The sequence below is a fragment of the Schistocerca americana genome, chromosome 9, assembly GCF_021461395.2.
Source record: "Schistocerca americana isolate TAMUIC-IGC-003095 chromosome 9, iqSchAmer2.1, whole genome shotgun sequence".
Taxonomy (NCBI): domain Eukaryota; kingdom Metazoa; phylum Arthropoda; class Insecta; order Orthoptera; family Acrididae; genus Schistocerca; species Schistocerca americana.
Genome location: NC_060127.1, coordinates 166407028 through 166424853, shown reverse-complemented (window position 1 = coordinate 166424853; position 17826 = coordinate 166407028). Strand labels below are relative to the sequence as shown.

The 17826-nt window shown below is 41.0% G+C and overlaps 1 protein-coding gene across 1 annotated transcript in view; it reads right to left on the bottom strand.

Moving 5' to 3' along the window:
- Positions 1-17826, bottom strand: part of LOC124551265 (pecanex-like protein 1) — a 292683-nt gene that overhangs the window by 146057 nt on the left and 128800 nt on the right. Inside the window, exons 11-13 of the mRNA XM_047126263.1 lie at positions 15048-15245; positions 8219-8347; positions 2711-2934 (exon numbers count right to left, since the gene is read on the bottom strand). Coding sequence (XP_046982219.1) covers positions 2711-2934; positions 8219-8347; positions 15048-15245 — 551 coding nt within the window. The remainder of the gene's footprint in view (positions 1-2710; positions 2935-8218; positions 8348-15047; positions 15246-17826) is intronic.

The window sequence follows — 17826 nt, the reverse complement described above, 5'->3', positions numbered from 1 at the left end:
CCTTCATTACATAATAAATTAGTTCCTGACAAGCCTTTTCACGCCTGTTATGTACGTATATCATACGTGAAGTGCAAGGGTGCCTCCTGTATGTAAATTTTATAGCTTAAAACATTATTTCCAACATTTTACATTTTCCCGCGTTTTACACAATTTTTTGGAAGTCCCGTGAAAAGTGTAAAAGCAGGATTTCACTGTATCCCTTCGCACCTGCTTCCCTCCTCCCACCTTCCCTCTCCCTCCCTCCCACCCTCTTTCTCCCTCAACACGTGGACACACACACACACACACACACACACACACACACACAGACACACACACAGTTTTTCTCTCACACAACAGTTTTTCTTCTCTATTGCCAAAATGCTTTCAGACAAGAGTTACATACTCCACAAACATTTTGCTTTTGAATTAAACACAAAACTGTTTACTAATGTTACAGAATATCATATGGCAACTATGTAGGGTCTGTTCAAAGAATTCCGAAACTTTGTGCACTTTTTTTTTAAATGCTTGCTTTTTATTTATTGTGCATGGTCTCCTTCAAAATGCCCTCCTCCACAAATGATAAATTGCCCCCAATGTCATTTCCACTTCCAGAAGCAGTCTGTGTACGCTTTTTGCTGGATCATACGAGGCGTTGTCTGTGAATTTTCTTCTATCTTGCCTATCATTGCAAATCTTAGTCCTTTCAACTGGATTTTTAACTTTGGAAATAAAAATAAGTCTACACAGCACCGGTCTGGAGAGTACGGAGGATGAGGCAAAACACTGATTTCATTTTTTGTGCAATAGTCACGCACCAACAGGGATAATATGCGGGTGCATTACACGATGCTATAGCCATGAATTGTCTCGCCACATTTCAGGCCGTTTCCTTCACACGTTTTCTCATAGGCATCACAAGACGTCCTGACGGTAGCATCGATTAACAGTTTGTCCCCGTGGCACGAATTCATGATGAACTAATCCTTCAAAGTCAATGAAAATGATCAGCATGTATTTGACATCTGACCTTACCTGAGAAACTTTTTTTGTCTTTGAGAACCTTTCCCAACCTATTGTGAAGAAAGGACCTTGGTCTCAATATCATAACTGTAGACCCAGGTCTCATCACCACTTGTGAGTTTCTTAAAGAACATCTTGTCCTCATTTGCACAATCCAAAAGATCTTTACAGATTGTGAAGTGAAGGTATTTCCCATCTTGCCTCATGAGCCGTGGAACAAACCTGGTGGCAACACAATGCATTCTAAGATGCTGTGTCAGGATTTTATGAAACGATCCAACTGAGATGTTACATTCTTCTGAAATCTCTCTGACAGTCAGTCTTTGATTGGCACACACAATTCCATTGATGTTCCTGACACGAGTGTCATCAGTAGATGTTGAAAGACTTCCTGAACGAGGGTCATATTTAACTTCCGTCTGGCCATTTTAAAACCACATCAACCATTTGTAACACTGAGTACAGCTTAAGCACTCTTCATCGTAGGCTTCCAGTATCATTTGGTGTGTCTCTGTAAAGGTTTTCTCGAGCCTGCAGCTCCTATAACCCTGCCATCTCCAAATTTCCAAACTGTGTGACACAATGTTCTACTCAATACAGCACTGAACAATAACTGAAATACATACAACAATGAACTTCCAGCAGTTATACATTAAATACAGGCATACGTAGGGATGTCAACTGCATTTTGCTCCAACACACCACTGGCACAAAATTGCGAATGTTCCAAAATTTTTTGAACAGACCTCATATTCCAGTTTAAAACAACAAAACATCATAAATAATACTGATTTGAGCTATCAGAAATGTATCACGAGGTAAAGAGAAAGTCTGACTCCCAAACTCTCCTCTAAGTTTCATCAATATCAAGCTATGGATTTTCATTGCCTTTTATGTGTGTGAACGCCTATGTAGAATTCACAATTATAAATGCCTGCTGCAGACTTTGCTCAATAATCCTACATATTTTGCACATATAACAACATGATTTATAACATTTATTCAACACGCAACCAAAACAGCACAATATATTGAAGAAATTATAGAACATAAACTTTTTCTCTTTTTACGTATTTCTCTTTGCATCCACAGCAACAGCAGCAACAAATGTTCATTCCGCAAAATTATAAAAGGATGATATAATTACTATTCCACATTAACACAATAATTAATAAACAGTCAAATGTGTAATGCAAAGCTTGTATTACTTATATAAATAGTAGCAAAGAAGTCAGAGATAGCTTTCAGCTTGCAGTAATTACACTTTATCACATTTCATCAGTACAGTTCACAGAGAAATCTGTGTATGTAAAATCATTCTTTTATAAAGAGTTTCTTTATACTATTACATATGAAGGAAGTGATTATGTAAGCTAGAATCTGAATCTGGTCATTTTCTTTTTCTGACACTCATGTGTACACAGAAGCGCGCGCGCACGCACGCACGCACGCACGCACACACAGTATAAGCAAGCATAAGTTAAGAAGAAATTTGCCTGGTCACATGCTTTGTCCTACCATCTACTTCAAGGAAACAGCTTCTACTGATAAAGATTTCAGGTAGCAATATTTATCAGTCTTCCTTATGTGTTTGTCCGTAACTCTGTGCTTCATCCATTCAAAGAGTTCTGTTCATTATAATCTATATTCCACGAACTTGCCATTGTCACAATAAGCTAACAAAGACTCAGGTGGAGCTCACCTCATCGTCCCCTGCACGAGACCGGTGAGGTGGTGGCATCAGTCTCAGCTGGGAACCCTGCGAGGAAGTCCGCCGCGCTCGGGGCGCCTCAGGTCGACTGGCATCCCCAGCACCCACTTCGCCCGAGTCCTTCCGCTGCAGAGGAGGAGCTCCGTCAGAACACTTCACTCTGTAGGAACTGCCATTTATTTTCTCATCCGGGCTCTCTCTTTCGGCTGATGCACCTGCAAATATTGCCAACTGTGAAACGCGACCAAATCGAACTAATGCATACAGTTGATGGACTTAGAAATTTAAAAACAGGCAAGAACAGATACACGTTATATAATAACCACATGTACAATCTGAGAAGATACACGAGGAGCTTATGAAGACCGTATGCAGCAAGTGACATTTTGTACATCAATAAGTCAAAGGTGGTTGATTTAATGAGGATTTTATGTTTAACTTTTATTCCACTGGATCCTCGCATCTATACTACCCGACCTTTGAACACCTCTTTACAATTAAAGAAACTTTGATTGGCAAAAAAATATAAATATCTAAATCTTGAACCATCAACTGTTAAAAATACAAAAACAATACACATACAAAACTTAATAATGAACAGCGTGTCTATGGTGACCCATAAAAATGAACCACTGCAGAATTCACCTGGAATGATGATACTGCTTGAAGGATGGAAATAAATCGCTTGAAGATGGCTTCAGAACCAAAATTGCCATAGTGTCCAAAAGGAAATACATAGCAAAAGTCAAATAGCACAAGCATTATTATGTATAAAATTCTACATAGCCATGACGCCTTACAATAGGAAAATCGCCACCCAGATTTATTTGGAGAAACACAACAAACCAAAATAATTATCACTGGATCACATAAAGAGTCACTATAACACAATCGAGCAGATCTATTTATTCACTAACAGCTTTTGTTTTCCTACTTTCCCATTCATTCAATGAGCTACAATTTCCTCCAGACAATGAAATGGCCCTAAAATGTTACATCAAAAGTTTTTTGTTTGACACTAGTAGCCCTCAACTTTGTAGAGAGCTGCACATTTTTCTAACTAATTTTTTTTAGTTTTAGCAGCACTGAGAAAAGATGTGCTCACAGTGAAGCCGTGAGTAAACAGCAGTCCTCCAATTAATTTTACCAAGTTGTGGATATGTCTCTGCAATCCTTCACACCAAATCTTCACATTATTACAATTTAATCCCTATATGTAACAGAATTCTTTCAGTATAGTGAAATTTTTCTAACCAGGAAACTAAACTTGTGATTGGCACAGCCACATCTGTCTCTCGTGCGAACTTTCATCCCGCGCAGATTTAACATTGTATCCGGGAACGAAAAAATTTGCTTAGGTCTAAAACTGATCTCTCTTATTTGTGTCGGATGTCCTACTGGGGGATATCGTGCCACATTCTGTCCAATGGCACATAAGGTCATCAAAATCCTGAGCTGGTTGGAGAGCCCTGTCCATAATGCTCCAAATGTTGTCAACTGGGGAGGCAGGGTTTGGGAAGTACAAAAGAGAAGAAGCAGAAACTCTCACTGTGTGTGTGTGTGTGTGTGTGTGTGTGTGTGTGTGTGTGTATGTGTGTGTGTGTGTGCATTATATTCCTGAAATTTAAGCCCAGGTTGGCTTGCCATGATGGGCAACAGAACGGGAAGGGGAATATCGTCGACATATCACTGAGCTGTAAGGGTGCTGTGGATGACAATCAAAGGGGTCCTGCTATGAAATGAAATGGCACCCCAGACCAACACTCCTTGTTGTTGGGCCACATGGAAGGTGAAATTCAGGTCGATATCCCACTGCTGCTGAGATACACCTTCACTGGTCACGGGCGCTCGATTCAAAGCGAGACTCGTCACTGAAGACAATTCTACTCCGCTCAATGAGATTCTGGGACAAATGTGCTTGACACCATTGCAAACGGTCTTGTCAATGTACAGAGCTCAATGAATGATAGGTGGCAGACGGTGTGCCACGGGTCAGACCCCTTTCTGTGAGCCACTTATTAATGGTGTTTGTGGTCAATGAAGCACCAGCTACATGTCAAATTGACGATAGTCCGAGTGCCTTTGTGACAATGGCTTGGTCCTTACATTCTCTAGGTCGACCGCTTCCTTCTCGATGCTGTGTTCAGCTATTGCTCATCCGTTCCTGCTGACATCACCGAATAGTGGAATCACTCCTATCGAAATGTCGAGCAATTCGTCTATTACTCCAACTTGCTTCTTCGAGCCCAACTACACGTTCTCTCTGAAACGCCGACATCTGCGTCTACTGTTCGTGTGGCAGTTGCTGTCCGACTGAGTACACGGAATTAAATTCGTAGAGACTTTATTCCCCGGTATCGACGTGCCCCCATTCACCGTCCTCACCAGCTGCACAGTCCAGCTGCGCTGCAGGGTCAGACATTTGTCGACTGGCCGCCAAAGTGTACAATTTTGCATTTTCCGTCAATACGTGTACGTATATCAATTTGTGACCAATTTGCACAACACCTTTGTGGTGTGCCTTTTTTTGTCTTAGCATGTATACTGAAAATTTAAGGTTCCCATAAAGCATGTGCACTTGAAAACGATATTCATTTACCAATATTTGTTTTATAGTTGACATATCTCATTTGCAAGCCTTAATTTCATTTCACTACTGAAAAGTAAGTAGTTACAAAGTTATATCCGTACAAAATTATTGCACTCTTCAGAACCAGGTTTTAAATTGTAAGACATTCCCAGGGGCAGATGTGAACTCTGACCACAATCTGTTGGTTATGAACTGTAGATTAAAACTGAAGAAACTACAAAAAGGTACGAATTTAAGGAGATGGGACCTGGATAAACTGACTAAACCAGAGGTTGTACAGAGTTTCAGGGAGAGCATAAGGGAACAATTGACAAGAATGGGGGAAAGAAATAAAGTAGAAGAAGAATGGGTAGCTTTGAGGGATGAAGTAGTGAAGGCAGCAGAGGATCAAGTAGGTAAAAAGACAAGGGCTAGTAGAAATCCTTGAGTAACAGAAGAAATATTGAATTTAATTGATGAAAGGAGAAAATATAAAAATGCAGTAAATGAAGCAGGCAAAAAGGAATACAAACGTCTCAAAAATGAGATCGATAGAAAGTGCAAAATGGCTAAGCAGGGATGGCTAGAGGACAAATGTAAGGATATTGAGGATTATCTCACTAGGGGTAAGATAGATGCTGCCTACAGGAAAATTAAAGAGACGTTTAGAGAAAAGAGAACCACTTGTATGAATATCAAGAGCTCAGATGGAAACCCAGTTCCAAGCAAAGAAGGGAAAGCAGAAAGGTGGAAGGAGTATACAGAGGGTCTATACAAGGGCAATGTACTTGAGGACAATATTATGGAAATGGAAGAGGATGTAGATGAAGATGAAATGAGAGACATGATACTGCGTGAAGAGTTTGACAGACCTGAGTCGAAACAAGGCCCCGGGAGTAGACAACATTCCATTAGAACTACTGACAACCTTGGGAGAGACAGTCCTGACAAAACTCTACCATCTGGTGAGCAAGATGTATGAGACAGGCGAAATACCCTCAGACTTCTAGAAGAATATAATAATTCCAATCCCAAAGAAAGCAGGTGTTGATAGATGTGAAAATTACCGAACTATCAGTTTAATAAGTCACAGCTGCAAAATACTAACGCGAATTCTTTACAGACGAATGGAAAAACTAGTAGAAGACGACCTTGGGGAAGATCAGTTTGGATTCCGTAGAAATATCGGAACACCTGAGGCAATACTGACCCTACGACTTATCTTAGAAGCTAGATTAAGGAAAGGCAAACCTATGTTTCTAGCATTTGTAGAATTAGAGAAAGCTTTTGATAATGTTGACTGGAATACTCTCTTTCAAATTCTGAAGGTGGCAGGGGTAAAATACAGGGAGCGAAAAGCTATTTGCAATTTGTATAGTAACCAGATGGCAGTTATTAGAGTCAAGGGACATGAAAGGGAAGCAGTGGTTGGGAAGGGAGTGAGACAGGGTTGTAGCCTCCCCCCGATGTGATTCAATCTCTATATTGAGCAAGCAGTGAAGGGATCAAAAGAAAAATTCGGAGTAGGTATTAAAATCCATGGAGAAGAAATAAAACCTTTGAGGTTCGCCGATGACATTGTAATTCTGTCAGAGACAGCAAAGGACTTGGAAGAGCTCTGAACGGAATGGACAGTGTCTTGAAAGGAGGGTATAGGATGAACATCAACAAAAGCAAAACGAGGATAATGGAATGTAGTCAAATTAAGTCAGGTGATGCTGAGGGAATTAGATTAGGAAATGAGACACTTAAAGTAGTAAAGGAGTTTTGCTATTTGGGGAGCAAAATAACTGATGATGGTCGAAGTAGAGAGGATATAAAATGTAGACTGGCAATGGCAAGGAAAGCATTTCTGAAGAAGAGAAATTTGTTAACATCGAGTATAGATTTAAGTGTCAGGAAGTCGTTTCTGAAAGTATTTGTATGGAGTGTAGCCATGTAGGGAAGTGAAACATGGACGATAAATAGTTTGGACACGAAGAGAATAGCTTTCGAAATGTGGTGCTACAGAAGAATGTTGAAGATTAGATGGGTAGATCACATAACTAATGAGGAAGTACTGAATAGGATTGGGGAGAAGAGAAGTTTGTGGTACAACTTGACTAGAAGAAGGGATTGGTTGGTAGGACACGTTCTGAGGCATCAAAGGATCACCAATTTTGTATTGGAGGGCAGCGTGGAGTGTAAAAATCATAGAGGGAGACCAAGAGATGAACACACCAAACAGATACAGAAGGATGTAGGTTGCAGTTGGTACTGGGAGAGGAAGAAGCTTGCACAGGATAGAGTAGCATGGACAGCTGCATCAAACCAGTCTCAGGACTGAAGACCACAACAACAACAACAACATACATATTAACTATCGTCTCTCTTTTTTATATTAAGTTTAAAATGCAATGATTTTGTACTTGAGCTATATTAATTGGACTCCATGGACAATGCCGTAGCCAGTCACTCCTGAGCTTCAATCGTGTAAAGTCAGCACTATGTACAGGCTTAGCCTGCACCAAGCTGCCACAGTACTGTAGAGTTACTGAGTTTGGACAACATAATGTTGCCACTTTTTAAATTTTGTTCGTCTGAACTCCACACGGTTTATTACTGATCTGTCAGATTATAACTATGAAGTTTGCTATACAAAAACTGATCGCTATCGAGTTGGACAATAAAAATAAATGAGGATATAATGATATCTTATTTTGATGGTGTTGAGAACAGTTATTTAAAAATTATTTCATAGCTCTCAGCAGTCAACAACTGCACTTTTGGAAAAAAAAGAGCACTGCCACCACTACTAACAACAACAACAAAGTGATTCCTCCTTTATCAAGTAAAATAATTTTGTCTTAAAATTACTTTTCTGTTCAGCCAGTAAAACGGCATAACACAGTAATTTTGTAACACACTACACAATTAGAAGGGTGACTTACGCTCGTGGTCCCTCGCCGCTTTTCTCAGGCGCCTCCAGCTGTCAAAGTTGTCGCTCGTCGTAGTTATGTGTGCCTCCCGAACGACCAGAGGCACGGCACTGTGTGGCTGCTCATCTGCTGTTTCTGCAGCTGGAAAAAGGGCAACAAATATAAATAAAGACTAATACAGAATAGGCCACTAGTGACGAAAGGCACACCTGTATACAGTCCAGGCCTTTCAAACTGTAACACAACAAAGATGGTAAAAAGTGCATTACATGCCAGGATACACAAATCATTAGCATTTCAGCACAACCACACAAGGTAGATATGAGTAACACAACCTAGTTTCTTTACAGAACGAAGATTATGCAGCAATTTTCTCATTCAAAAACCACATATGAATATTGGCTGTTGTGATAAGATCACATTATCCCTTGTGAAAGGAGGTGATACATTTATCAGCACAAGTCACAACACAGCAACGACAAGATTGTGGTCTACCAAGACTGCGGTTTATCATTTCACAATATTGCCATTCGTGTCGGTTGCAATTCTGCAACTGCAATACAAAATTGGAACTGGTGGGTTCTGAAGGGCTATACTTTGTGCCATCCAGAATATCAATGCCCTCATGTGACCACCATCTGAGAGGATAGTCACATTTTGACTAGACAGTGCAGGATGTACAACTATGCCCCAAGTCAGTAACTGCACTACTTTACAACAAGACAGGTATCGACACAGATAGTATGACAATATATGAAGTGTCATACACGAATAGCGGAGGCTTGCCATATTTTATTCGTCACCAACATATGGGTCCGGCACCTGGCTCAGTGGTACAGTGTACCTTTGTGTACAGAACACCATCACCTCAAGTTTTCACAGTCGTTAATTTACGCAACAGGCGATACATTTCTGGCGTGTCCTCTCTCCGAGATATTTGTGATGTTATCTTTAAGTAACATAACATAAGTGCACATTGCCCATTCTGACCTGACCTACCTCAACACACAGGGTGTTTGACTGTTGCCCTGGCCAGCACATTCTCCATGTCTCTCACCCATTGAAAACATCTGACCACTGGTTGCCGATACACCAAAATGCCACTATTTGGCATCCATTGAGTTTGATGCACTCTGGCACAGAGTTGCAGCAGCGTGGAATGGCTTATCCGTATCTGTCAAGAAGCTCTGCTTGGCTCTATACCCAGCCACTGTTGTGTGTGCTAAATTTAGCACCCTGTATACACTCTATTCACTTAAAAATCAAATCTTGTTTGTCCTTACAAGGGTGAATCAGAAAGTCTTTGACCCTGTTTTTCATTGGACGGAATAACGAGAACACAGGTACTTACAGATAAACACCCTATTCTGTCTACCTTACACTATTTCTCGAAGTAGTCCTCACACCAGTTCAGACATATATTCCATTAGAATTTGTCCAGCACACAGTGGAACCACTGTCAAACTGCTGTCTCCGCTTCACCATTGCACAAAAATCACTGTCCTGCCAGGAACTTTTCCAGTGGACCGAAAATGTGGAAACCACTAAGTGCAAAGTCCGGGCTGTATGGTGGGTGATCCAGACTCTTCCAGTAACATGACCGGAGCTTGTCAGCAGTTGTGACTGCCACATGTTGCTCGTCTTGTCGTGGACACTGTCGTAAACATTCCCGTATGTAAATCTAAGCTCTTGAGAAATGTGCTTGAAGTGCACATGCCTATCCACTTTCACCATTGCATCTGTGCGGGAATGTTGCCATCAGTCAGTGAAGAATCTGGCTTCTCGAAACACACACTGTCAAGCAAGTCTTTTTGCAAACTCACAACACAGCCACATCACGCACCTAACAGCCAGACACTTTTCCGCATAAGTGGGCTGTATTTCTCTTTCTATTTCAATGGGCATTCATCTCTTGCTTGGAACGAAACTAATCACACTTTGCTGCTCATATGGGGTGTATGTGTGAAGCTCAATCACCATATTTAACAGCTGATAACAGCACCGAGCCATGGACCTACCAGCAAATAAGGCTGGTCTGGTCCAAGAAAGATCCAACACTGGGAGCGGATATGTTGACTCTACATTTACAGCCATAATGTGGCTAAAAAAATGTTTATTTAAAAAAGAGGGGCAGGGACAAAGATACTGATTCAAGTTCATATTATACAGTGTACACACAATACGTAAAATTTTGATATTTGTTACTTTTCTTGTTGCTGCAATTGTAATGGCCTTCAGTGTACAACTGAGTTACCCTAGTAAACACTTTAATTTCAAGACACACATCGGGAAAACTACTGACAAATGGCAACGTACTACATTAAATTCAGATACAATAGCACAAAAGTAGTAACACATCAACTGTTCGCACGAGACATTCATCAGACTGATCATCAAATTTGCAGATGCAATTCTACAAGGCGAGACATTTGCAGTGATATGTAAACAGTACTCACCAGAAGGATGGGTACAAAGCTACATAGACTCGGAAATGAAACACACAGAAAAGTAGTTCACAAAACCACTATCACAGCACTGCAACACAACTCGGCCAAACCTTAAAAGGATTTACACAAGGAAAGATCTATACCACAGATGTGGTGGAACTTCTGATAGAACAGCCCACATAAACTGTGCAACTCAAAATAAAATACAAACTTCCCCCCACGATGAGGGCACATTAAGAAATATGAAGACGTATCAGGTGAAGTCTTCACACTTGCTATCACAATCACCTACCTCATAACATCACTGGCTGACTCCTGAAGACATAATGCCACTATTATTTGAATCACTACCTGAAAGAAACACCAACATAGATCTTCATCTATCCTCAACAACTACAAAGCCTGACAGGTTGACAAAGCAAATTTTAAACCAAATCTCAGGTTGCTTCTCCTGGTCTACAACTCCTACACTGTACGCAAATTTCCAGTTAAAACTTGTAGAATATGGGACAAATATGCATACTCCACTCTTAAATTTAAGCATGGTTTCTCCAGTAATGTGTGCACTGTTAGAAACTAATATGCTCGTTTTTATCAAATTTAAGTCATGGCGTTCTTTCATAATTTGTAAGTGGCCAACATTTAGCCGTACACATATGCAAACAAATTCTATGTATATAGTCTATGAACTTTACAATTTTGATAGGAACAATGCAAATTATCCATGGAACATTCAATTAACAGAATAATTCTATTTCTAATATTCTTCAAATTACTCACACTATAAAATAAATCAAAATAATTGTGCTTCATTCAGCAACTCATAAAATGAAAACAGCTTTTAAGCAAACACTACAATAACTTCCTGGCTATGTTATCTCCAAATTTTTGCCTTTTGTATTACACCCAAAACCTAGCCGATACTAGCCAAATAAGATTTAAATTAAATAAAACCGTAAAACCCTTGTGACAAAAACCATGATTTCTATAACGATGCCACAAAAAGCTTAACAGAAATGAAAATTCAAACATTAATAAAGGGCAGCTTTAGAGTCAATGTAAGAACTACACATCAGTAAAAATGGCAGATGGTTACTACTATGAACTGAGAGGAGAACCCTTAATAAAATCTTAGTGAGGATTAGAAGAATCAACCAGGGTAGATCAACATGTCCAATTCACATATTAGTGTCAGACAGCTGTTGGTACCTATAAGATAATGATCTTAATGGATCACACTTTATTGGGAATAAACACAGCTGCTCCTCCATCCATACTACACTGAGAGGAGCCGAAGTATGCTCTACCCCCTTGACTAAATGCATGAGATGAGGATTGTCTGAGAAATTCCCTGCCTGATAGTGAAAACGAGGATTTATGTTTTCAAAAATGTTATATTTTACAACATAATACTAGCATAAACACACTACTCTCAACAGTCTTTCAAGGGCATTTTTCCATATTTATAGTGTTCCTCTCGAAGTACTGCAAAATAATCATTTACAATTGCAATCGATTATTGGTTGGACAAAAAATGCCAACCGGCATGGAAGACAGACTTCAGCAAACATATTGAGGCTGATGGAGCCAAATCTGGGGTGTGAGGCAGATATTCAACACTGCATACTGCAGATCCCCGAATTTCTCATTGCCAAGACACTTTCAAGGTAAGATGCACTGCCTTGATGAAATATGATTTTTTCTTCTTCTTCTGCAAAAGAAATCTCTTTTCTCAAATTTTTGCACACAGATCCATTAAAAGGTTTGAATAATATTTCACAGTTACTGTATTATCTGTGAAGATAGCCAATTAACAGAATTTGTTTTACATTCTGAAACACAGATACCATTACAGTTCCCATTGATGGCTTAGTCTTTGTTTTCTTTGGAGCTGAAGAACTGGCTTCTGTCCGTTGTTTTATTTGTTGTTCTGATTCTCGTGTGTTGTTGTATGTTTCATCCAGTGCAAACATACTCATGGAGAAAGTCACATTTCTTGTTATGAAAATCGGGCAAACACTGTTCAGATATTGTTGTGCGAGTATGTTTCTGAACTGCCGTGCACATGGCCAGAATGTGTCTTGCACGAAACTTTCTCACGTGGAATCATCAAGGAAAAACGTAGCCAAAATGTTTTTTGGAATCTCTACAATACTGCAAATTTCACTTAAACTTGTATGCCGACTACCCAAATGTGCACTTTTTTCAATAGCTTCTAGTGCGGTTACACTCATCGTGTGGATCACCTTTGACACTTTCATGGTTTCATTAAATTCAGCAGCTCATCTTTTCATAGTGGATACTGAGGCAGAAAGTGTATTTATAAACTGTAAGTGAATTCATGTTGTCATCAAACTTTCTTGTACAAAACGCTATTACTGCACGGCACTCCTTTTTTTTATTTATGAACATTCCCATAATGCACCTTGTTCAGATAGCCGCCCACAGCCAACTACTTGACAAAAGACTTGGTGTTTCACATGTAGCCTGTGGAAAACTGTAGCAAATTCTGGGGAAAAAAATCACACAACTAGTTGTGCAATCTCTGAGTGAGGCTATAGTCATATTGTGTGTCACACAGACAGATATTGTTCAATCCCAATACTGAAATAAGGTTCTGGCTAGTGCAAATCAGCACTCTGGTCATGTTGGTTCCAGATTATAAGATACAGAAGCACTTGTGTCACGCCAATACTGCTGTGAATACAGTTCTCCTCATGTTTATAGTGTTTATCCGTCTCACCAGACACCTCAGGCTTTGGCAGGTTAGTGTTGTAGGGATGTGCCACGCCATTTCTCCATCTGCTGGTTGCTCCGATGTTGGAACTACTGAATCAGGTGAAAGGATATCAGGAGTAGCTCAGCGAGGAAAATCAGGCAATGGCTTCAGGCCACAGGGCATTCCCAACCACTTCAGTGCACACACCTTGGACAATAAAGTTTGGTTGAATACAAAATAATGTGAAAAACGTGAACATTAGAAAAACTGCTACTATTATTTTTATTTAGGACAGTAAGCAACAGTGATTTAGCATACAAAAAAAAGGTTACTGAAGTTGAAAGAGGAGTTAAATAAGATCAAGTTATGTACAGCGGTGTTATAAGTAAGTGGTGTCATATGTACTCTGACAAAAACCAAAGACCCAGTGGAATTGTTAGCATGTTTTATCACAAAAGAACAGCAGAAAGTAAAGTGTACATTTTACAGCAGAGTAAAAAATCAGTTATTGAAAGAATCTCACAGCAAACAGCAATACTTGTTTCTAAATAGAAAAAAAGATATTCCACCAATTACACAAGATTAAATTACAAGTGAAGCATCTTAAAAATGAAGATTATGGAAACGCATATAAAATGAGCAATTACTTAACAAAAGCACTTAAGCAAACAAGGCAGGGAGGGAGCCAAGGCGGAGGTGGTTCAAAGCACGGGGGCCTTGGAGGGGAGGCACAGGGGTGGGGGCCCACAGGCGGGGGGAGGGGGTGGGGAGGACAGGGGTGGCGGGTGGAGGGCGGAAGCGGGGTGAGAGAGTGGAGGCCAGAGGCTGTGGGGTGGGGGACAGAGGTGGGTGGAGTGGGTGGGTGGAGGGAGGAGACAGGAGAGGCTGGAGATGAGGGGAGGGTGGGGACGGTGGGAGAGGGCGGGCCGGGGGGAGAGGACGGGGGAAGGGCCTGTGTTGGGGAGGGGGATGGCAGGTACGGGGGTAGAGGGCTGCATTGGACGGGGATGGCGGGGACGGGGTGGAGGGCAGAGATGGTGGAGTGTAGAGACAGGGCCAAACACAGGGGCAGAGTGCGGAGACAAGGGCGGAGGGCAGAGACCGGGTGGTAGGGCGGAGGGTGGGCAGAGTCCGGGGGTAGGGGTAGGGCAGTGAACAGGGGGGAGGGGTAGGGCAAAGACTGGGGGGAGGGGTAGGGCAAAGACTGGGGGGAGGGATAGGGCAGAGACCGGGGGGCCATTAGACCGGGGTCTGTAGGGCTGAGACCGGGGGGCTGTAGGGCGTAGGGCAGAGACCGGGAGGGGGGGGGGGGGTGTATGGCAGAGACCGGGGGGGGGGGGGGGGGGGTGTATGGCAGAGACCGTGGGGACTGACAACAAACAGTCACAGTCTTCATAGAGGAATGTGATGAGGTATTCATGCTCTGGTTGAAACTGGATGAAAAGTGGGCACTTATGAAATTTTTTTGGAAGTGATAGCTGGTTACTGCTATTGGCCTTAAGCTAAGTAATGCCCACCAGTTCAACCTCATGATTTTACAACTGTATACTTCCATTAATATTTTAATTAATAATGTCCGAAATTTAAAATTTCAGTTGTTTAACCTCATCCCTATCAAATATCAGATTATCTCCCACAATGTGAGGTCCAAGTGACCACGCAGCACACAGCCCACCTGCCGAGGACCGCCGCTGGCGTTGCCTCTGGCGCTGCTTGGGAATGGCTCCCTGGCTGCGGATGCTGCCCTGCCCACTGCCCGCCTCTCGGCTACCACTTCCCCCGCGATCTCTCGGCAGCAGCTTCGAACCCTCGTGCTCTGCACTCGGCGTCGTGCTCGAGCTGCCGGAGTCTTCCGAGTCCTTGCGGCAGCCACCTGTCACAGAACCATTTCATCTCGAACGGACAGTACTGGAGCGTCACAGGTTAAATAGGTGATACAGTATAGTTGGGGTATGGGAACAAATTTGAAACAGTTAACAGCAATTATAGAGAGAGAGAAGAGGAGTGCGTACTTACAAGCTGTCAAAACGAGGTCAACTGGAAGAGGGCTAACAGACATACAGACATGATATGACAAAGTTAGAAATTTTTATTGCTGACTTCCCATTTTCATAATTTTTTAAATCTTAATGAGTTTAAAAAATTCCATTTATGAACAAGTAAGTGTACCGAAAACAGGCTACAGACTGGTGATCCATACTTCCACATACAATTGTTTGCAGATGATCTGATGGCAGTTACCACCAAACCGACAATGCTGTAACTCATATAAAATGAATATAACTTTGTGACTAGCAGACATCGCTGCTTGGGGAGGGGGGGGGGGGGGGGATACTGTCAGCTAATATGCAGCGTATAGCCCATTCGTTTGTGCAATCAATGTAAATGACACCAAACGACTGGGTTCTGCCCCCTCTTACGTAACCTGCACCGCATGGCAATGCCCTACACATTCTACAGAAAAAGCAACACAGGAGATGGAAGCCCAAGAAAGAACAGCATTTGTTTGATGCCAGGACCCTGCCACCTGATCAGCTGAAATATCAATCACAAAGTTATTTTAATCTGAGTGTATACATGTGTGAAGTTGGAAGGGTTTTACATGTGTGAAGTTTGAAGGCTTTTAGGAGCTTCCATCAAAAATTTACAGAAACACCAAAGCCTCTGAAGAATTCTATTAACTTGGGTCTGTGATTGATAAGCATCCAGGTTGTGGAAATGTTATACAACACTGAATAAGACAGTGACATAAAGCCATACAACAACTACGTAGTATACAGTGTGCAAAGCTCATAAAAATGGTCTTTATTAGGCGAATATATTATAAAATTATTGAGAGGATTACATTCTATAACTTATGCAATGTTTACACCAGAGAGAATGGAAGCAAACACAAGTTTAGACAATTTGCCAGAGTTCACCACCCTTTCTTGTATCCGTAAACACATATCTACAGTGGACGGAATGGAAAAGAACATAAGAAAACAAGTATAGCATGCCCATCCTACGAATGTGTATGGTGCCGGTAACAGGCATACAGGTTTCAATCAGTGACTGATTCAATCATAGTTATAGCCTAGATTTCAAAACTGTGATTTTTGGCAAGGTTCATTTTGCATGGCAGATGTGCTGCTCTCAGTGAAGGCTCGTCTTGGTAAAGCAAGCAAAATGCCATATGGAAAGAAAAATGTTGCTGCCTGGATTTCTATACAAACATGAAACATATAGAAGTAGTGCACTCATCACTGAATTTCAACTTCAGCCTTCCTCAACATTGTTCCGAAACTTTGCAGGTATGTCGGCTGACGCTTTTCACTGGAGTCTCACTGAAATTTGGAAAATTACAAAGCAGGACACTGATTGCTAACAAGTAACATAAACTGAAGAAAAACCTGCATTTACACAATGATTCTTATTAAACCAAGACAGATGCATTAACAATCATTTCACAGTTCAATAGTCACAATACCTCAGATACTTCCTAACGTCCACAGTGACATTTGTGTAAAGTACTCACTGTTAAAGTATGATTAATGTAATGTAAAATATTCATATGATCTGTCATGTATGCTACTTGATAAAATCTACAGAATAGTTTTTTGGAGGGGAGATGATATGATCCTCAAGGAAACTATCTTTACTTATTTGTTGTATTACATAAAATAGCAGTGATACATCTGCGAAGTAATTACAGCTACCTGTCACATAAGCCACATGAAGATTACGGACTTTCATATTTTTAATTTAACATTAAGCACTATAAAATAGACATATTTCAGTTTGTTTACTTCCATGGAAATTTAGCTTGCTGTTCCATTTTAGTATAAGTAAATACACCCTGCCTCTTTCCTCTGTCCTACCTGATGGAAGCAAGTAATGAATTTGTTTTCTTTCTTATCTATGCAGATGAATCTTTGAGTGCCTTGATAATTTCTCCCTAGTGTATTTCTTTTTGTTTGACATTTTGTGCAGTGGATCTCTTGATCCCATAAGCACCTCTGACATCTACACTCTTCTATTAGCAACAATACATTTTCTTCTGACCAACCCATCATTCACAGAACTCTCATTCGATAACAAATGTGCCAAACAGCAGACAGCTGCTCTCTGTGCTGCAAGTGCCAAATCAGATGACATGCGACATTTCTCTTACAGTTCGCAGAAAAAACTGATAACTGACAGAACATGAACACCGGTGAATGTGAACTGAGTATGATCAAATGCTGTTTGCTCACATTCGCCTACTGGTTCAACTGAAGAGAATGCTTGTTCACTTATGTTTAATTTGGCGTAAACCGTGTTTCTTAAGCACAGAACATTAGCGAAAGAACAAAAGCGGGAAATAATCAAGTCTGAAAATGCTTGTAGTAAGAAGCAGTGGACGACTACAGTGACAGAAGCACGTGCAAAATGCATCCACAAAAGAGAGAATGATATACAGGGTGGTCAGGAAC